The 20,152-nt window shown below is 51.6% G+C and overlaps 2 protein-coding genes and 5 non-coding genes across 7 annotated transcripts; all 7 read right to left on the minus strand.

The window, feature by feature from the left end:
• Positions 1-7,737: 7,737 nt before the first annotated feature.
• On the minus strand, positions 7,738-10,662 carry RPS11 (ribosomal protein S11). Its single transcript, XM_004381649.2, has 5 exons — positions 10,556-10,662; positions 9,633-9,764; positions 9,360-9,435; positions 8,912-9,041; positions 7,738-7,988 (listed from the first exon to the last, which is right to left on the minus strand). Exons 1-5 carry the CDS (start codon positions 10,568-10,570, stop codon positions 7,865-7,867), a joined length of 477 nt encoding a protein of 158 aa, XP_004381706.1. The 5' UTR covers positions 10,571-10,662; the 3' UTR covers positions 7,738-7,864.
• A 3,927-nt stretch (positions 10,663-14,589) lies between these two features.
• RPL13A (ribosomal protein L13a) lies at positions 14,590-19,165 on the minus strand. Its single transcript, XM_004381650.3, has 8 exons — positions 19,081-19,165; positions 17,152-17,224; positions 16,669-16,734; positions 16,390-16,491; positions 16,110-16,195; positions 15,876-15,935; positions 15,421-15,543; positions 14,590-15,195 (listed from the first exon to the last, which is right to left on the minus strand). Exons 1-8 carry the CDS (start codon positions 19,093-19,095, stop codon positions 15,109-15,111), a joined length of 612 nt encoding a protein of 203 aa, XP_004381707.1. The 5' UTR covers positions 19,096-19,165; the 3' UTR covers positions 14,590-15,108.
• Positions 15,283-15,370, minus strand: LOC111821530 (small nucleolar RNA SNORD35). The gene has a single exon (XR_002824916.1). It is a non-coding gene; the product is annotated as a small nucleolar RNA SNORD35 (small nucleolar RNA).
• Positions 15,710-15,796, minus strand: LOC111821529 (small nucleolar RNA SNORD35). Its single transcript, XR_002824915.1, has one exon. It is a non-coding gene; the product is annotated as a small nucleolar RNA SNORD35 (small nucleolar RNA).
• LOC111821528 (small nucleolar RNA SNORD34) lies at positions 16,002-16,072 on the minus strand. Its single transcript, XR_002824914.1, has one exon. It is a non-coding gene; the product is annotated as a small nucleolar RNA SNORD34 (small nucleolar RNA).
• On the minus strand, positions 16,266-16,350 carry LOC111821521 (small nucleolar RNA Z195/SNORD33/SNORD32 family). Its single transcript, XR_002824908.1, has one exon. It is a non-coding gene; the product is annotated as a small nucleolar RNA Z195/SNORD33/SNORD32 family (small nucleolar RNA).
• On the minus strand, positions 17,024-17,107 carry LOC111821527 (small nucleolar RNA Z195/SNORD33/SNORD32 family). The gene has a single exon (XR_002824913.1). It is a non-coding gene; the product is annotated as a small nucleolar RNA Z195/SNORD33/SNORD32 family (small nucleolar RNA).
• Positions 19,166-20,152: the final 987 nt, after the last annotated feature.

Here is a 20,152-nt window from a genome sequence, read left to right on the forward strand (position 1 = left end):
AGGGACAAGTTCCTGGAGAAGGACATCATGCTTGGTAAAGTACAGGGTCAGCGAAAAAGAGGAAGACTCTCAAAGAGATGGATTGATACAGTGGCTGCAACAATGGGCTCAAACACAGCAATGATTGTTAGGATGGCGAGGAATGGGTAGTATTTTGTTCTGTTTTACATAGGGTCACTATGAGTTGGAACCAACTCGCTGGCACCTAACAACACCAACAACAACAGACATCTGCCAGCACCTAGATGCCGGTTCTGATTGCCTTTCCTTCCTGTTATAATGGCCTCTGGGTTCACTGCTAAGATGCGGAACGGACAGTTGGGTCTCAAGGCCTCTTAGGGATCCACCCTATTGTTGTCAGCTGTCGTTAAGCCAGCCCCTGACTCATGGTGACCCCATGCACAACAGAACCAAATGCCGTCCAGTCCTGCACTAACCCCAAGATCTGCTGCAAATGGGACCATTGCGATCCATTGAGTTTTCACTGGCTGATTTTCGAAAGTAGATTGCCAGGCCTTTCTTTCTAGCCTTCCTTAGTCTGGAAGCTCTGCTGAAACCAGTTCAGCATCATAGCAACATGCAAGCCTCTACTGACAGATGGGTGATGGCTCTCCTTGATGTGCATTGGCTGGATTTGTCTGGGAATCGAACCTGGGTCTGCCTCATGGAAGGGGAGAATTCTACCACAGAACCACCACTGCCCTCAAGAGGGGGGAAACGGGATGGCAACTCTAACATTCCCCATAATGTCTCTCCTCTCTCCTACAAAAGAAAAATGCCTCGAGGCCCCTTATAATGCCCACTGGAAATCCCTTTTCAGTGCCTGAGGGTCCTGCTATGTCTTCAGGGGCCAGTTACAGCGCCCCCTGGCGGGCTTCTCCTGTGGTATCCTCAGGACCCTGCTCTAATGATCCCTGCCTGCACCTGCTAATCCGTGGGGTACTGCTATCATGTCCCCGGGCTCTATTACAACACCCTAGACTTCCCCTTCAGCCCCCCAGAATCCTGCTGTAACGTCCGCAGGGACCCGTCTCAATGCAACAGAAATCCTGCCTGTGGCAGGACCTGTGACATAGTTGGTGGAGCCCATTGCAGAATGAAAACGCGGGGCCCTTGTTCCAATTTCAAGACAGCGACAGCAGAGCAGGAAACCAAGCGCGGGGAGGTCACTCGCCCAGGAAGCCGGCCCTGGCCTCTGGGGTCTGTGTGCCCTAAATTACTCCACACAGCTCTGAATCGCTCCCTGAACCTGAGCTTGAATAGAACTGCCCTACAGAGTTTCCAATCTGTTGCTGTTAGCTGCGGTAACCAACCTTAACAACCTTCCTTCAGCACCTACACTGTAGTGCCCTCTACTGACCTCAGGATGCCATCACACTTGAGGTCAGAACCTCAAATCCTGACTCCCAGTCCCCCTCGCTGAGTCTTGGTTTCTTTGTCTGTTGAATGGGAGTAATAATTGTGCTGCCTCGCTAGAGAGGAAGCAGCAAAGGAACCCACGTAAAGCTCGGTGAGGGGCACATAGTAGGGCATCTGGGGTGACAACTGTTTCCCTTAATGTTCCCCCAGGCTGCTGCTAAGGTCCTCAGGGGTGCTACTCGATCCCAGGTCCTCAGTGATGAAGTCTGATGCACTCACTCACTCTTGAATCCCAAGGGGCCAGCACAGTGAATATTTGTAGAATGAGTGAAGGCAATAATAAACTACCCTGGGCTGGTTTTATAGGCCTCTACAAGTCCTAAAGCTCCTGGCTGGCCCAAGTGGTATGTGCTCAGCTGGTAACAAAGAGGTTGGAGGTTCTAACCCATCCTATTAGAACCTGCTGATCTGCTTCTTCTAAGAAAACTCATTGCCATGGAGTCGATTCTGACCCATAGCGACCCTATAGGACAGAGTAGAACTGCCCCATAGGGTTTCCAACGCTGTAATCTTTACAGAAGCAGACTGCCACATCTTTCTCCTGAAGAGCAGCCGGTGGGTTTGCACCGTTGACCTCTCGGTTAGCAACCAAGATCTTCACCACTGTGCCGCCAGGGCTCTTTCCTCTAAGATTTCAGCTAAGAAAACCCTACGGGGCAGTTCTATTCTGTAGCACGTGGGGTGACCATGAGTTGGAATCGACTTGACGGCGTAAGACAACAACAAAAAGCCCTCGAGAATATTCTTGGTGTCCTGCTAGAATGATGTTCTAGCAGAATCTGTATCTACCCCTGAAACAATCCGTAAGCCTCTGTTATCATATGTAATTGAGCCAGAACCTACTATAATGTTAGACCCCAGGGTTTTTCTCTGATGAGCCCTAGGCAATGCTAATACCATAGTAGGGCTGCTCAAACACACAGTGATCTCAGTCCAATCCAACTTCCCCCGACTCCACTCATAGGCTGGGGCCCAGCTAAAACAAGTCAGGTGCCCGCTACACAAACAAGACCCGCGGGCCAGCTGTCAGTTAAGCAGGACATTGCAACCATCTAATACCCAGGACCTCTTGCAAGACCCTGACCCCAAGATGGTCCTGCTATAGTCCATCATCATTAGTCCTAAGGTCTCTGGGTGGCACAAATGGTTTGCACTCGGCTGGTAACCCAAAGGTTGGTGGTTCAAACCCACCCAGCAGCGGGTCCTGCTGTAGGGGTCCCAGGGTCCTGCTATAATAGAATGCCAGAGGGGGCTGCTGCCATGAGCCAGTCTGGCTAAAATGTCATATTCCCATGGCCTGCTATGAAGCTGAGGGCCATAATACGCTATGACACAACCGAGACAAGTTGTTTTTGTGTACTAGGCTGCGGGCTACAGCCATTGTAAACCTAGGACCCTGCTACATAACCGTCCCAGGAGCTAACGTCCCTTCAAAATGTCAGTGCCACCGGGACCTCCTATGACAGGTGGGCAACGGAATACTCCAGAAGCATGCTATAAAAAACTCAGGATCCTGTGTCGAACCACCAGGACCGGCCATAATGGATCCGGGATTGCACAACCATGTAACACCTCTGGGGCTACCTGCCAAGGACCTGTATCCTTGGGTCTACCCAAAGGGACTTGGGGCTGCTGTAACATCATACCATGGGACCTTTCTCTAACAATAGGCTCAGGGCCTGGAATAACTACTTCCCTAAGAAGTATCACTTACCAAAACTGGCCCTACCCCATTAACACACATGGGCATACTGCCTCCTCCCAGTAGGACAGGGAGGCAAAAACTAGGATTATCCCATTGGGAACCACCTGTCCATCAGTTTGTCGTACTGTGGTAGCTTACAAGTTGCTATGATGCTGGAAGCTGTGCAACCAGTATTTCAAATACCAGCAGGGTCACCCATCATTGGCAGGTTTCAGGGGAACTTCCAGACTAAGACAGCCTAGGAAGAAAGGCCTAGCAATCTACCTCTGAAAATTAGCCAATGAAAACCTTATGGATCACAACAGAGCATGTCAGACTTGCTCGCTTTGGACGTGTCATCAGGAGGAGATGTCATGCTGGAGGAGGACATTGTGTTTGGTGAAGTAGAGGGCCAGCAAGGGCAAGGAAGACCCTCGGTGAGATGGATTGGCACAATAGCCGTGAGGATGGACTTGAACATGCCAGTGATCGTGAGGATGACACAGGACCGGGCCATGTTTGATTCTGTCATACATAAGGTCGCCATGTTGTTGTTAGGTGCCGTCGAGTTGGTTCCAACTCATAGTGACCCTATGTACAACAGAATGAAACACTGCCCAGTCCTGCACCACTCTCATAATCGTTGTTATGCTTGAGCCCATTGTTGCAGCCACTGTGTCAGTTCATCTCCTTGAGGGTCTTCCTATCTTTAGCTGACACTCTACCAAGCATGATGTCCTTCTCTAGCGACTGGTCCCTTGTGATAACATGTCCAAAGTACGTGAGACGAAGTCTCACCATCCTTGCTTCCAAGGAGCATTCTGGCTGTACTTCTTCCAAGACAGACTTGTTCACTCTTCTGGCTGTCCATGGTATATTCAGTATTCTTCTCCAGCATCATAATTCAAGTGCATCAATTCTTCTTTGGTCTTCCTTATTCATTATCCAGCTTTCACATGTATATGAGTTACATGAGTTGGAGTCAACTCTACTGCAGCTAACAACAACAGATTGGGAAACCGAGGTTCTGGGAGGGAGGTCCGAGGCCACACAGCTAGTAAGTGGTGGGGCCAGAATTCTGACTGGTTTTAACAGAGCCTGCAGTCTTAATGCTTCCAGTCACTCAGTAACCTGAGGCCTAGGTTCCAGCCCCCTCTGTGAGAAAGTGGGAGTTTAAATTAATCCCTTCACTCAACAACTATTTATGGAGCGCTTACAACTTGCTCTGGGTTCTGGGGACACAGAGAACACTTCTGTCTCGGAGCTCCCAGTCCAGTGGGGGAGACAAACCATCAACATACAAATAAACATCCAAATAAAATACAGACTAGAAAGAAAGGCCTGGCGATCTACTTTCAAAAATTAGCCAATATAAACAAAAATTGTTCATACAATAAGTGTACAAATATGCAAGAAATAGATTCTACCTTGCAATGGAGTAGAATAAAGCTGGGAAGGGCAACCCGAGGGTTGGAAGTTTTACAAGCGGAAGTAGGTTGGCGAAGAGAAAAGACTGATGCAGGGCTGGAGGCAGCCAGGTAGAAAGCTGGGAAGGGGATTCCAGAGGAGGAAAGAGCCTGCGCAAAGGCTCAGGCTGGCAGGAGCAGGTCTGGTGGGAAGGAGGAGGAGGCACACGTGGCTGCAGCGGAGTCATCCTGGGACGGCGGGTGGAAGGGAGGGCAGAGGGGAATCACAAGGCTGTGACTGTGACCTAGGAATAGTAGCTTCTTCAGTCTGCACAACTCTAAAAGAGGGCACATGCAGTTATTCCCGGGTCTGGGGTCTTTCTCCTGGGTCATTGTAGCACGCCCCTACCCTGCCAGTCGGCGTTGCTCCCCCAGGGTACACCAGCACAGGCCGCGCCCTACACTCAGCAGGCTAACAAACGATGGGGTTCCAGGGAGACGCCCCAACGACCGACTGCGGTGGAGGAAGTGAGGGGAGCTGGGCTGTTGTTGTTGTAAACACAGCAACCCCACCCCGAAAGGAAACACCTGCGGCAGAGGGGGGCCACCCGCTCTAAGCGACCTTGGATCCCTCTGAGTCCCTGTCCCCCACCTCTGGATTCCTGTCCACCGCCCCGTGTCCCTGTCCTCCTCTCTGAGTCCCTGTTCCCCCCCCCCGGGTCCCTGTCCCCCTCTCTGGTTCTCTGTCCCTCCCTCTCTGGGTCCCTGTCCCTCCCTCTCTCTGGTTCTCTGTCCCTCTCTCTGGGTCTCTGTCCCTCTCTCTGGTTCTCTGTCCCTCTCTCTTTGGGTCCCTGTCCCCCTCCTGTGTCCCTGTCCCCCTCTCTGAGTCCTTGTTCCCCCCCCGGGTCCCTGTCTCCCTCTCTGGTTCTCTCTCTCTCTGGGTCCCTGTCCCTCTCTCTCTGGGTTTCTGTCCCTCTCTTTTTGGGTCCCTGTCCCTTCCCGTATCCCTGTTCCCCTCTCTGAGTCCCTGTTCCCCCCTCTCTCTGGGTCCCTGTCCCCCTCTCTCTGGGTCTCTGTCCCTCCCTGTCTCTGGGTCCTTGTCCCTCCCTCTCTCTGGGTCCCCGTCCCCCTCTCTGGGTCTCTGTGTCCCTATCCCTGCTTTTCTTGGTCACTGTTCCCCTCTCTGGGTCCCTGTCTCTTTCTCTGGGTCTCTGTCCCTCTCTCTCTCTGGGTCCCTGTCCCCCTCTCTGGTTCTCTGTCCCCCTCTCTCTGGGTCCCTGTCCCTCTCTCTGGTTCTCTGTCCCCGTCTCTGGGTCCCTACCCCCTATCTCTCTAGGTCCCTGTCCCTCCCTCTCTCTGGGTCCCCGTCCCCCTCTCTGGGTCTCTGTGTCCCTATCCCCGTTTTCTGGGTCACTGTTCCCCTCTCTGGGTCCCTGTCTTTCTCTCTCGGTATCTGTCCCTCTCTCTGGGTCTCTGTCCCCTCTCTGGGTCTCTGTCTGCCTGAGTGTCTGTCTCTCTCTCTTGGGTGTCTGTTCCTCTTTCTCTGGTTCCCTGTCCCCTCTGTCTCTGTATCTCTGTCCCCCCTCTCTCTGAATCTCTGTCCCCGTCTGGGTCTCTGTCCCCTCTCTCTCGGTCCCTGTCACCCCCCCCCCCGGTCTGTTGCCCTCTCTGGATCTGTCACCTCGACCCCCAGTGTGTCCCCCTCTCTGGGTCTCTGTCCCCCTCTAGCACAGGGTGGGGCAGGTGTGCAGGCTGAAACCTGAGTGGTGCACACCACCCCCTGCCCTGTCCCTGCCCCTTCCTGCCCTCTTTGATGCGGCCCCACTTCCTCTGGCAGGAACCCCCGCCCTCGCCGGGCCGGGCTGGGGTAAAAGGCAGCGAGCGGCTGGGCCGGCAGGAGGTGGCGTCCTGCAGGCAGCGCAGAGGCTCCTCTTCCTCGCGGCCCTGTCTCCCAACCCTTGTACCAGTGCTGTGCCTCGGACCCTGGTACAGGCGTGGGGGACAGGGACCGGGGATCCCACACCACCAGGGCCTGAGGGACAAAGCCAGCAGGAGCAGTCCATCCGTCTCTGCCCTCCACCCCAAGCCTCCGCGCCTCCCTCCTGCCTCAACCCCTCTTCCTCCTCTTTGTGTAACGCTCATCTCTCTCCAGCTGTTTCTAAAACCATCAGTCCTGTCCACAGCTTCTCGACTCTGTAGTTTCTTGTTGTGTCCAGCGGAGCCTGTCTCCACCCTGACACTCCAGGCCCCTCTGCCTGGCTCCGACTTCCCACTCTTAACCTCTCAGCACTCAAGGTGGGCATCTGCCACCCTGGCAGTTTCTTTCCCTAAATTTGCCTGCGCCTCAATAGCATCCTGGCCCTGCTCCCACATCCCCTTATCTCTAATTTCTCTCCTTAGGGACTTCTGCCTCTGCCTCCCCTTCCATCCACCTGTCTCTCCATCAGTCCCACCTCCAGGCTGAAACCCTGGCACTGCTGAGCTGGGGTCCAGGTGGCTCAGGCCTGGCCTTCACTGTGCCACCTGCCCCCAGGCCCATTTCTTTCCTTGGTTTTAAGAGGCAGCTGGTACAAAGGAAGTTTCCAGAACCTGACACTTGGGTTCCTGCTCAAGCTCAGCTACTTCCTGAGACTCCAGGCTGAGGCTTTGGCCTCTCTGAGCCTGCTTCCTCTTCTGCAGTGGGGTGGGCAGCCACTTGAGAGTAGGGCCTAGAAGTGTCTCTATGGCCAACTGGGCAGAGCCCAGGCTGTACTTCCTGCTCCCACCTTTGCTGTCATGGGACACAGGAGGGCCCAGGCTGAAATCAAAACCCTCCTATTTCTATAGCCAGGGACCTGGGAAAGCCTCAAGCCCACTTAGGCCTCCTAGCCAATGCCCTAGACCAGAGGTGGGGAGGACCCCGGAGCCTCCGCCCTCACTTCCTCCCCAGGGATTGGGGGGGTGGGGAGGAGCTCAACACTGGGGTAGATGGACTTGTTTAATCAGCCACCAAGCAGGACTGACAAGGACCAAGAGGAGGCAGCAGAGACCCACAGAGACGAGGAGCATCTAGGGCAGGTTCGTTTTTGTCCTTCACCCAGAAATGAATTGCAGACAGGAGGTGGGGATCTGGTCCCCATTCCCGTCCTTACTCCCCAGAGGATGAAAATGAACCTGAACTTTAGTGTCAACCCCACTACATTCCAGGAACAATCACCTCCAGGCCCCCTGAAAGACCCCATGAGTCTGGTCTGTGAATGGGAAAAAATAACTTTATTTCACTTGGGGTGGTGGCAGCGGTAGTGACAGTATTTGGGCTCAAAGCTTCTGTAACGGCTTCTCGGTGCCGGCGGTCGGCGGCGGTAGGCATCTGGAATCAGAACTTCTGAAACTGCTTCTTGGTGCCGGCGGCCTTGGTCACCTTGAGCACGTTGAAGCGCACAGTCTTGCTCAAGGGCCGGCACTCGCCCACTGTGACGATGTCGCCGATCTGGACGTCCCTAAGGAAGGGACAGCCACCATGTCATCAGAAGGGGCCCAGTGACTCTGAGCAGACCCATCTGCTCTGGCTCCTCCAAACCCCAAAGAAGCTCCAGTTTCTATCTTACCCAGTGCACTAACCCCACACCCTGGGCAGCACAAATGGTTAAGTGCTCAGCTGGTTAAGTTCAAGTCCCCCTAGACGTGTCTCAGAAGAAAGGCCTGGCCATCTGCTTCTGAAAAATCAGCCACCGAAGACGCTATGAAGTGCCATTTTACTCTGACACACATGGGATCACCATGAGTCAGAGTTTTCTCAACAGCAACGGGTGGTAGCGGTAGCCCCCCCGCTCCAGGCACCTCAGTCAGGTATCGTTGTCATCTCCTCACACGACAAAACCGGAGGCCCCAAGGGTGGTCACCGGCTCAAGGCAGCCTCCCCACCTCCACCTGTGCTCCCCAATAGTCTACAGCCGATCCCCCCAGGGCAGACAAAGGGATCCTGGGAACACCCAGGTCAGGCCCCCGATCATTCCAGATGAGTGCAAAGGACTCCCAGGCCAGCCTTAGTACTTGCTGCATCTGTCTGCAAGTCGCCTCCTCCGCCAGCACCCCCCCGCCCAAGGAGGGCTGCCCCAGCTCCAGTCATCCTTTCACCTGTCCACTGCCTGATGCCCACCCTACTAGATTGTGTTTCCCATGACAGCAGGACCTCATACTGCACTCACCATGGGACCCTCAGCATCAACCACCAAGTCAGGCATGGGGAAACTACACACAAAACAATGGTTAAATGAACAAGCCCTCAAATTCCCGTCTTGCTAAGGTTCCTGGCTGGCACAACAGTCTGTCTAGCCTTCTGATCCTAAGACTTCTAACTCCTAGAACATTCCTATTCAGGCTTTGACAGAAATGCCACCCCAGTCAGGTGCCCTGTGCTCACCTGAAGCAGGGAGACAGGTGCACGGACATGTTCTTGTGGCGCTTCTCGAAGCGATTGTATTTTCGGATGTAGTGGAGGTAGTCTCTGCGGATGACAATGGTCCTCTGCATCTTCATCTTGGTCACCACGCCTGGGGGAGGGGACAGACTCTGGGTCAGATTCCATAGGGGGGCCTGGGTCACCCAGGGGATGCTGGGAATTGGGAGCTGCTGAACAGGGCTCCCAAGAAGCCCAGCTACCATCCAAAGGCCATCGCGAAACTAAACATCATCTGCAAGTGCCCCCTGGCCCAGGAGTGCTGGACCCCAACCCCCTTTCCATATCAGGGACTCAGCTGTTCAGACCTCAGACTCTCAGCCCTTTCCCCTGTCAGAACTCAATGGTCCTGGCCTCTAGCGTCCTCCACTCTCAGACCGAGGGATCCAGGCTCCTTGCCTTCCTCACTCACCAGACAGAATGCGCCCTCGGATGGAGACGTTACCAGTGAAAGGGCATTTCTTGTCAATGTAGGTGCCTTCAATAGCCTGAACGGGATAAGGAAGAGAATTAAGTGAGCACCGGACAGGAAATTTTTGAAGAGAGCAGGGGGTGTGGCCTCGGAGGCAAACTCTAATTCCCAGCAGCCCCTGGGCAGCCATTCAAATATGGGCACGGCAACTTGGTTTGGGCACACGTGGAGGGGCATAAAGGTCTTATTTTCTCTTCTGAAGAGTCCCTGTACCTCCTTGGGTGTCTTGAAACCCAAACCGATGTTCTTGTAATAACGCGGGAGCTTCTCCTTGCCAGTTTCTCCCAGCAGGACCCTCTTTTTGTTTTGGAAGATGGTCGGCTGCTTTTGGTAGGCACGCTCGGTCTGCAGAGATGAGAAAGAATCTGGTACGTGTGGGGCAGGCAGAGCTCTTCAAACCCTATCCTCCACAGCATTTACCCCCACAGCCCAGCTTTTCTAAAGCTGACCCCCAGAATACTACCCACCTTCCAGAATTAACCCCCAAAACCAAAAGACCCAAGAATCCACCTCATGGCTCAGAGGCCAGAATTACCCTCTAAAACACTCCCACCCGGAATTTACCTATAAATCAAAGACTCAATTCTAAACTAGGGGTTATTTCAACATTTATATTGCAAAACACCTCCTGCTGCCCGCATAACTCGCCTCTTAAACCTGGAAAGCAAGAATTACCCCTCTAACACCCCGGACACCTTTCAGCAAGGTTTATTCTCCAAGACACAAGGTCCTCCCGCCCCATTCAGGCGTCACTCCCAACTTAACATCGGGTTTCACTGCTAAGTACCAGAACGACGGCTCCCTGGATCAGCCCTTAGGACTCAGTTCTCACAGGATTAACTCTCAAGGTCCGAGACCTCCAGAAAAATCATCCCTTAAACTTTGAATCTTAAGAGGATATGCCCTACAAACTATTGAAACCTCCATTAAGCACCAAGCGCGGCGCCCCAAGAATTTATGAAGCGCCAATCTAGATTAATCCAAAACCACGCGTCCTCTGCCAGAGTCAATCTCTAGGAAATCGAGAATGCTCCGAATTAAGTCCCAAACGAGAACACAGGGGCTCAGCTCTTCAGGACGCGCCCCCGAGGCCCCGGGCGGATCCTGCATCCTCGGCGCCAGGACCGAGCTCACACCTGAATGTCCGCCATCTTCCCGGCCGCTTGGAAAAAAGAGAGCCACAGCTACGTCGGCGCTTCCTTATCGGCTGCACAGGCACACGAGAGGAAGTGACGTTTAGGAGGCGGGGGTGGGGGTGGGAGTTGGGGGAGGCCTATCCCGGATTTCGGCGGTTCCTTAGGCGCGACTCTGGTTGACAGGCGGCTCTAACCAACCTCGCGATTGGAGGACTGTACGGACGCGACTGTTCTGGTCTCACGAGACTCTTAGGCCATCATTGTGCAGGGCACATTAGTTCAGGCTGGGAGGCGTGACCAACCTTGAAAGCGCCTACGTCATCGCTAGAGTTAGAGGGTGGCTGTCATGTTTCTGCAGGGCAGGGGATCTTTGTGGGGCTTGGGGACCGCATGGCCTTGTTCGTGCAGGGTTCAAACCAGATGCGGCGGCGGCCGTCTTTCTGCGGGGCACGCGACCGGAAGGTCGTAGGAGCATGTGCAGCGCAGCGCCATTTTTGGGAGGGGCGAGATCTGCTGATGAACTTTCTGTAATTTAGTAAATCGCTTACTTCTTCTACCTATTTCATCCCCAGACAATGAATTGGAGGGGAGGGGGGCGAGGTCGGGGGAAGCCCTGCTTATACTGTTTTTCTGTCTATAGCAGCGCTCCAGGACCTTCTGTGGTAGTGTAAGTGTTCCGGATTTGCGCTGTCCAGCAAGGTAGGCGGTGGCCACGAGAGGCTTTTGATCACTGGAAATGTGGCGTGTGCGACTGACTTGAATTTTTCATTTAATTAGATCTAAATTTAAATAGCCATGTGTGGCTAATGGCTACCATGCTGGACAAGTCTATAACTGATAATTTTAAAATTACACTCTTAAAAAACGATTTCAACGTGCTAGACATTGTGCTAATAATAAGCACTTTATTCACTTAGTCATCAGAACAACTCTCTAAGGATGGTTCTGTTGATATTCCCATTTTATTGCTGGGGGAACTGAAGTACAGCTGCTTCATATGTCACAGAAATTGAGAAGCAGAGTCGGGATTGAACTCAGGCAGTCCATTGTTCCTAATCACCTATTATAAAGAAGGAACGGTATGCCCTCTTTATATTCAGCTCACGTTTGATGAGCACCTACTGTGTACTAGGCCCTATGCTGGGCAGTGGTAATGACCACCTGATGTCTCTAGACAACCCTGGCATCCCCCACCCCCCCGGGGTGACTTGGACTTTGCTGCAGGATTTCAAACTCCAGGCCTTGGCACACGCAGGTATCTCCTGCCTCTTCCCTTAGTGAAGTCTTGTCCTAATTGAATTGGGGGTTTCTTCCTTCAGTGTCAGTCCCCTCTCTGGAAATGCATGTTCAATCGCTCCTCCCACCTTGATAGTACTGTGGTTACTCTTGGAAAAGGAGAACGAGGACTGAGGCTGAGAGAGGAGGGGTGAAGTCAGGGTCACACTTTTAGCCAAAGGCAGTCAGGAAATAAAACCAGGAGGATCTGAACCCTAAGCTTTCTTCTCACCAAAATTGCCTCCTAAATTGTAGAGGAGGTGGGAGATGCCAGAGGCTCAGAAATACTCATAAAGTTTGGCGGTTCAGACTCACCCAGTAGTGCTGTGGAACAAAGGCCTGGTTATCTGCCTCCATAAAAATTACAGCCAAGAAAACCTATGGAGTTCTACTCTGTATCTCTGTACTCTGAGTCGACTCAACAGCAACGGGTTTGATATATGGTCTCAAAAGTCTTAATGCTTTTTCAAATTATAACATCGGAGAAACAAATGCTATAAAAATTCAGTCAAAAGTTTCTTTCTTTACACTGACTAGCTTTGTGGAATTTTGAATAATAAAATTAAAAATTTAATTATTTCAGTCCCGCTGAGGGTAGCTAATATTAAGGGGCAGGGATTTTTCATTTTATGGTTTAGATACTTCTGTGTGTTCCCCTAGTAGTATCTTTATTTTCAACAAAAACTAATTTCTGGGGTGTGTGAATAATTTGGAAAAGGACTTATGATACTCATCTTAAAAAAAAGAAAAGCAAGACCCCCAGTTGTACCTACAATGTGGGTAGAACCACAAACAAAAGATATTAGAAAAAAGCCTGGAAGGAAATACCCAAACAGTCCCAGTGGTTTCCTCTCCAGGTTAGGTGTGACTTCCTTTCTAGTTTTTTAAATGCTCAGTATTTTGCAGATGTGCTCAGAGTAGCTTGTGCAATTCTGACGATAAGGGAAAAAAGCAAAAATACATACTTGGTCTGAAGGGATGAAAGCAATGTGGAGATGTTAAGGTGCATAGCTTTCAAACTTTTTTTGACCATGGTAGGACGTTCTATATTGTAATCAGTTCTCCCTTTTCTTCTTTTGCCCCACCTTTCTCCGTCCCTCCTTCAATTCTCCCTCTAGTTATCTGAAACAAGTTTTCGTAATTCTACTTTCCTTTCCTTCCTGTAACACATTTTTTTAGTTCTAGTCCATTTCCTTTATTTCAATGTTGGTTACAACCCACTACACTGATTCTTTGACCAGTGTTTTAAAAAGTGTTGGTGTCTAATAATAAACTTGAGCAAATTCCACTTACTACCCCATGAGGGAATATTTTCCTGGCTTTGTCAAATTCCAGACACATTTTCTAGCATTTTGCAGCAGAAATGCCACCAACAGGCTAGAAGATGACCACCCTCACCACTTAACTCAGAATACCCATTATCTACGTGGGCTCAAACTGCAGTTAGATAGGAAGCTTAGGGGGCAGGGAGTTTAACGGGGAAGGAACAACTCAGAAAAGGTAGGTGGCAACGGTTGCAAGACTTGAATGTAATCGTCACTGAATTGTACAGTTGAATTGGTGTATGTTTTGCTCTGTATATTCTCAACAAAATAAACCACATTAAATCAAGACCAACTTTGCAATCTTATATTTGACTGTTAAAAGTCATTCCTGCCCTTGTGGGTGGGGCTGAGACAGGCTTTGTGTTGGGATACATTTAAATACTTAAGTCCTAAATCAGTAGTATTTCTAAGTATTGTCCATCAAACCCAAAAGTCAATCTTAGAACTCCCTTTTTGATGACAGTATCTACTTCCTTTACTATGTTTGAGCCAGACTACGCCACTTACTAAGGTGATCCCACCAGTCACTTGTACTCAAGCCTCGTGAGCTGAGGCCGACAGGAAAGGGCTAAATACTCAGAACGCCCCATCACTGTTGTTAGGTGCCATAGAGTTGGTTGACTCAAGAGACCCTATGTACAACAGAACTGCCTGGTCCTGCAGTGTCCTCACAATTGTTATACTTTGGCCCATTGTTGCAGCCACTATCAATCCATCTCATTGAGGGTCTCCCCTTCAGGAATTCATCTTGGTATACCCAAGATAAAGGGCCTCAAGATAGAGTCTATGGATAAGTTTTCAATTTTAACACTCCTAATGTTTCATAATGTCTGTAGTTCCCAGGTGGCACAATGATTAAGACCCACAGCGTGCTACAGCTGCAAACCAAAAAAGTCAGCAGTTCAAATCCACCAGCACCTCCTTGGAAACCCTACAGTTCTACTGTCCTATAGGCCACTGAGTTGGAATCGACTCAGTTGGCAATGGATTTAATAGTGCTCAAGTTTCAATACACAAAAGAATGACTAGGTGCACAGCCATGCCCCTCAGTGTGGCTACAAGATCAGAAACCCGTGTGCCTCAATGGGAGATTGATAAAAATCTGGTTAATTCCATACTTTGCAGCTAAATTAGAATGAAGAAAAGCTCTATAAATTAAGATGTTCCCCTCTACCACCAGGCCCCACAGGGCACAATTAATAAAAGCTGTTCAGTAGGCTTGCCCAGGCATTTAACTCTCCAGAAAAATTCTTGGCACACCAATGGTCTGTACAAAAGTCCCTTCTTCCATCAAGTGCAGACTGCAGAGCAACTCTGATTTATGGTAAAGACCTGAACCCAGACAGCCAAGCTTTACTCTTTAATCCCTTTTGTGCCAAGAGTGATCTCCCTGGGGTCTGTCTCTGGACCAGACATAGTGCAAAGACACCAATCTTGTTTACAAATAATTTATTAGTTTTTAATTACAAAATAGAGGGAAGTAATTAAGGGCAGTGCCTGTGGCCCCTTGGTGCCAGCTCTTCCTGATTCATGCATTTATAAATACCCACACCCCAGGATCATACGGTGCATACAAGCTTTCTGGAACATTCTAACAGCTGCAGAGTATGGTATAAAACCACGCAGAATGTTTTCCACGCAAGTGCCCCATTTACTATTTAGAGTTCCTTGCAACTGGTTTTTACTTTTGCAAATAACTGCAATCAAAGTGACTGGCTGCTGCTCCTACCCATTTACAAAAAGTTCTAACATGTCACTAGCTGTGAACTCTTTAGAAAAAGGCCTTCCTGAAATGGAAGCAGTGGCCATGGGTCTGACCTACGCCCTTTCGGCACATCCCCAGGCTTCCTGTGGCACCTGGACATTAACTGTGGTGAAGAGGCCCCCATGTCCCAGGATGATGATGGAGGAAGGGCAGGCCAGGCCAGTGAGGAATAACAGTCTTTATTGGGCTCAGACCAGGAGTCCATGGGTCTTGAGGACCTCTGTGAATCTGTTGATCTTCTTCTCCACGTTCTTCTCGGCCTGTTTCCGCAGCCTCTGTAGAGGGAGAATAACTAGTGGTCAGGACAGGTCCTGTCATCACTCCCATCCCACGGACCTGATCCCACCCCTGCACCCAACCCCCAGCTGGCATCAGCATTGCCTTAGGCAGAGTCGGCAGAGCCCCCCCAGGGGCGTACGAAGACCATCGTGAGAAGAGACATCACCTGCCAGTCCCGTCATGAGTGCAGTGCCCCGTTAACCTAGCCCTGGCCCCCTCACCATAAGCTGCTTTTTCTTTCTGTAATGGAGCTTAGCCTTCTCCTTCCTCTTCTCCTCCAGAGTGGCTGTCACCGCCTGGTACTTCCAGCCTACCTCATGAGCGAGGCGTCCCAGGTAGGCAAACTGGGGACAAAGAGGCAGAAAAGTGAGTAGGTACAAGTGCCTAATCCCAGGGCTGCGCAGCAAGAAACACCTGTCCTAGAGAATCCTGAGAATTTATCAAAATTATCTTCCCCAGCCAACCCCAACTCAGAAAAGCCATCATCCACCCCCAACACAGGCACCGCCCCTCTTGGCATCAGCTAAGCTATCGGCATTTATCGGCAGCGCCCACAGGGGCATCCGCAGACCATCGTGAGATAAGCCATCATCTGCCAGGGCCTTGAGAACATGAGTTCACCAAACTTAAATTAGAAGACCCACTCCTAACCTGAGTCCCTGGGGCTGGAACTCACCTTACGTGTGGGCTTGAGTCGCACAACCTTGAGGGCAGCAGGAACCACCATTCGCTTTTTCTGTGAAGGAAGGAGAGGGCTTAGAGGCCTGGAGTGACAAGACAGACATGGTGAAACAGCCAGGTCCGGCATCTCAGCCAGTGCTATTCTCATGAGGATCAAACAATGTAGGTAGTCAAGGAACATCACGGACGCCAGGTGTGTGGGTACTGCGTAGGGCCTGGTCAAGCTCACCTTGTCATAGGGGGGTGGGATCCCGTCAAACACCTTGAGGCGGTCAAGGGCAGCCTGGCCACGCTTGGTCTTGTGGGGCAGCATGCCTATGGACAGAGGAGTAGTGCTCAGGAGGCTGTCCCCTTCCCCTTCGCCCCTCCCCAGGTGGGCAGATGGGTGGCCTCAGATGGTAGTGCATGTGAAGTCATCTCATGGTCGGGAAACTCGAACAGAAGTGGGAGAAGTCCTCATCATTGGCCACACACCCGCCATCTGCACACGCAGCCCAGGGACTTCTCACCTCGCACAGTCCGCCAAAAGATGCGGCTGGGGGCCCGGAAGTGGTAGGGGCCGCGGGATGGGTTGGTGTTCATGCGCTTGCGGAGGAAGGCCAGGTACTTCACTGTGGAAAGGAGTGAGCAGCTGACGCCCTGTCTAATCAGACCTAACGCCCCTGGCCCAAACTCCCAACTCCTCCCCATATAAGCACCCAGACTTGTAGTGCCCAGGAATCAGCACCTTTTACCACTAAGCATCTCACAGGCCAACTCATCAGCCCTCCTCCCACGCCCTAACTTACACTTGTTCCTGTAGAAATTGCCAGAAATGTTGATGCCCTCACAGCGCACGACCACCACCTTCCGGCCTAGTGGGAAGCAATCCAGGAGAGGAAGAGGTTAGGAGAGGACCTGACACCACCATCCATGGGCACTAACCTCCACGTACCACCCCACCTGAGTAGTCACTGCTGAGGGGCACTCCTCGCTGTAGAGCACAGACCACAACACTCAAGAAGACTGCTCAGGCTCTGAAGAGAGACACCTCTTGCCCCAAGTCACATGGCAGTAATCAGCAGAGCTGGATTTATGCTCCAGTTAAAGCTGGCCCAGAAGACCATCACTCCAGAGCCCCACGCCCTGGGGAGGAAGGGCTGGCAGGTCTCAGAGCGGTGCATGGGGTTGATCTCACGGTCGTGAGACTCAAACGAAAGATGGTGTTTGTTGCTCATCACTGACCTGCAGTTGGAGCAAACTGCGGGGATGTGCGGGCAAAGGGCACTTACCCAACAGCACCTGCTTGGCCACAATGGCCGCCAGGCGACCCAGGAGATGGCCTCGGCCATCAAGTACCAGGACCTGGGGAGACAGATTAGGTTAGAGGGCTCAGAGAGGGACCCACTGTCCTCTCGTCTCTACACAAGCAACCCCTTCCCCTTCTACTTCTGTTCCACCTCATCCTCTGTGTCCAACTACCAGATAACAAGTACCGTTCAAGCCCCAATTTACAGCAAGAAAAATGGTAAAAGGCAGACTCAAGATTTCCATCAGCAAGCACATCAGCCGCTAAATGTTAAGAACTCCCCTCACATCTTGGCTGCTCCACTATGGGGCTTTTAATGCCCAGCTTAAAATTTGGCTGGGATTTGTACCAAGACTATTCACTGCTAACAGCAGAACCTTTGAAAGAAGTTCAACGATCCTGACAGCACTTAATCCTTTGCCGATTTCAAAGATGAGATTTCTACAGTGCACTTTATAGCCAAAAAACCTGAGTTTCAAAAAGGGCTGGGGCTCTGCAACCCTGGGTAAAGTGAAGCAGTAAACCCAGGCTTTCTAGTGAGTATCACCACTCTCATTATGTTATAAATTACCGTGATTATATACTTAAGGAGCCCTGATGGCACAGTGGTTAAAGCACTAGACTACCTAAAAGGCTGGTGGGTGGAACCCACCAGCGGCTCTGTGGGAGAAAAGATCCGGCAATCTGCTTCCATAAAGATTACGGCCTTGCAAAACCTATGGGCAGTATCTACTCTGTCCTAAACGGCTGCTATGAATTAGAATAGGCAGCAAGTGTTTTTTGTTTTTAATATACTTTGTGACTGCAAGACGGCGGTGCAACAATGCACAACCTTCATGACAAGACTTCCGCCAAGAACCTCCAATTCTCCGTGCTTCAATTTCCTCACCTGCCAAGCGAGGGTGACAGATCTCCCTTAAAGACTTACTGTGATGAGCAACTGAGTTACACAACAAGAGTGCAAACTGTGCCACGCACCCAGAATAAAGTGCTGGGACACGCACTCAGATATCTTAACCATGTGCCTAGAACACAAAGCTAGGGTAATGAGCCCAGGTCTGCATAGACTCCAAACCGTGGTTTTACCCTTCCAACAAAGTAGACTAGTTAGAAAAAAATTAACAGGCAAACGTTTTCCAGAGTCATCCTTTCCTTCACATATCAAAGAACTACACTAGGAGCCAGAAAACTAAGAGCTAAGCTTCGGTTGTGATTGCCCGAGTGCCCCCGGGGACCAAGGATGCGCCGCAGCTTGAGAGCCCTCATCCACGAGCCTCACAAGCAAAGAAAAAAGTAACAGTGCAATCCTAAAGGTCCAATAGGCAGCTCTACTAGACAGGCTTCGTATCCCAAAATACCCGGAATCACAGGGAACCAAGATAGGCACTCGCACGTGAAGCAGCCCGCGCAGTGGATAGGGTGGGGGCTCTGGAAGGCGCAGAGGCGGATCCCACCGCGCCCGGGGCGAACGGCTTACATTCGGGCCATCCCTCGGTTTCTCATCCACCTGAGGCAGCCTAATCGTCTTCCGCCTGCTTCCTCATCGCTGGGAACACCTGGACACTTAAGGCCAGGGCGCCAGCATCCCAATCTCCCGAGACGGAGAGAAGAAAGTTATAAACTACCTCTTCCTCTCCTGGGAAACTCCCACCATCGCTCCTCGAGGAGGAATGAAAGTCCGCATTTTAGTCAGTCTGTCCCCGGCCTAAGAGCAGATCCGATTTCCTCCAAAGCGGTTTCTCCTACTACCTCCGAATTCTCCTTATCCCAAAGTCCCCCTTTTGTGTTCAATTATCAACCTTAGATTCCACAACCCATTTGCGAAGGACAAAAGGCTTCAACCTCGTCCCGGCCCGGAACCCAGCGGAACCCAGGCGAACCCACGCCACCCCAACCCGCGCGGAGGCCGCACCTGCCCCTCCGCCATCTTCGGCAGTTGCCTGGGAAAGAAGGAAGTTTCTGCGGCGGGTTTCTTATCCCCTGAAACAGGGGCGGCGGAAGTGACACAACACGGGCTTCCCGACCGCTTTCCGGCTTCTTAATTGGTCCAAGTGATAGACGCATGCGCAGAGTCGCTTGCGACGCCCACTGGAAGACGGTTCGTGTCCTGCCTGTCCGATCCGATTAGGGTTCCGATCAGACGTCAGCGGCCATGGGCGTGCTGGGTGAGAGATCACGTGGGGTGTGCCGACAGCTCTGCTGGGGCGGCCATATTTTTGAGGGGCTGCTAATCTTTCCAACCTTTCCACACAGGCTGCCCGCCTATTTTGTGAGGAGAAGCGCCATTACTCCCTCAGTCAACTGAAGGCTGCAGGGTACCTGGTGGCCTGCAGGGGGCGACCAGGCTCGCCCTTCTTCGCTCAGTCTAGTCTAAAGGTCAGGATTTCGGTGCCTGATCGGCCTCATTGAGACTTGGACAAACCTGTTTTGGCCTCAGTGTCCTCATCTCTAGAACAGGTGGAGGTGATCTCGCCTTTGAATTTCAAGAGTGTATGAAGCAACGAATTCCAGGTGCCTGGGCTGCAGTGCATCAAGCATCTGCTTGTTCTCGAAAGAGCTTCTCACTTTCTGGACTTGGCCTGGGCTGTGTACTTTGCCTGAGATGGCCTCCCCTCCAGCCCACCTTCCAAAAGCTGACTCGCTATATATCCCAGTGCGCTTTGGCTGCCCCAGTACCTAGTATCGCTCCCCCTTCTGTCGGTGCCCCCCAGGGTCCTGGTTTCTGCATTCAGAGCTGACCTTCCTCTCTCCTGCATACAACTGTCCCAGTTTCCCCAGTTCCCCCTGGTCAAATTCCAAGGTCTGCAGCCCTTGTTATTTGGCCCCTGCTGACCTCTTCAGCCTCTTCTGCCACTGTCCACTCCTCCTCCCTTCTCCACCCCATGGTCACTCTGCTCTAGCCACATTGTCCTATAGTCTCTTTTTTCTCCAAGCTTTGCATGTGTGTCACTTCAGTTTGGAAAACTCTTTGCCTGCCACCCTTT

Source organism: Trichechus manatus, unplaced genomic scaffold (assembly GCF_000243295.1).
Source record: "Trichechus manatus latirostris isolate Lorelei unplaced genomic scaffold, TriManLat1.0 scaffold00087, whole genome shotgun sequence".
In the NCBI taxonomy this organism is placed as follows: Eukaryota; Metazoa; Chordata; class Mammalia; order Sirenia; family Trichechidae; genus Trichechus; species Trichechus manatus.

What these genes read in the sequence shown, in the direction of transcription:
- RPS11 (XM_004381649.2), bottom strand. An exon ending in CCGAGGGCGCATTCTGTCTG is followed by an intron (nt 9,042 to 9,359) that starts GTGAGTGAGGAA and finishes CCCCTCCCCCAG; the next exon opens with GCGTGGTGACCAAGATGAAG. An exon ending in CACCTGTCTCCCTGCTTCAG is followed by an intron (nt 7,989 to 8,911) that starts GTGAGCACAGGG and finishes TCCCTTCCTTAG; the next exon opens with GGACGTCCAGATCGGCGACA.
- RPL13A (XM_004381650.3), bottom strand. An exon ending in GGCCAAGCAGGTGCTGTTGG is followed by an intron (nt 16,735 to 17,151) that starts GTAAGTGCCCTT and finishes GCTTCCCACTAG; the next exon opens with GCCGGAAGGTGGTGGTCGTG. An exon ending in GACTCAAGCCCACACGTAAG is followed by an intron (nt 15,544 to 15,875) that starts GTGAGTTCCAGC and finishes CTTTGTCCCCAG; the next exon opens with TTTGCCTACCTGGGACGCCT.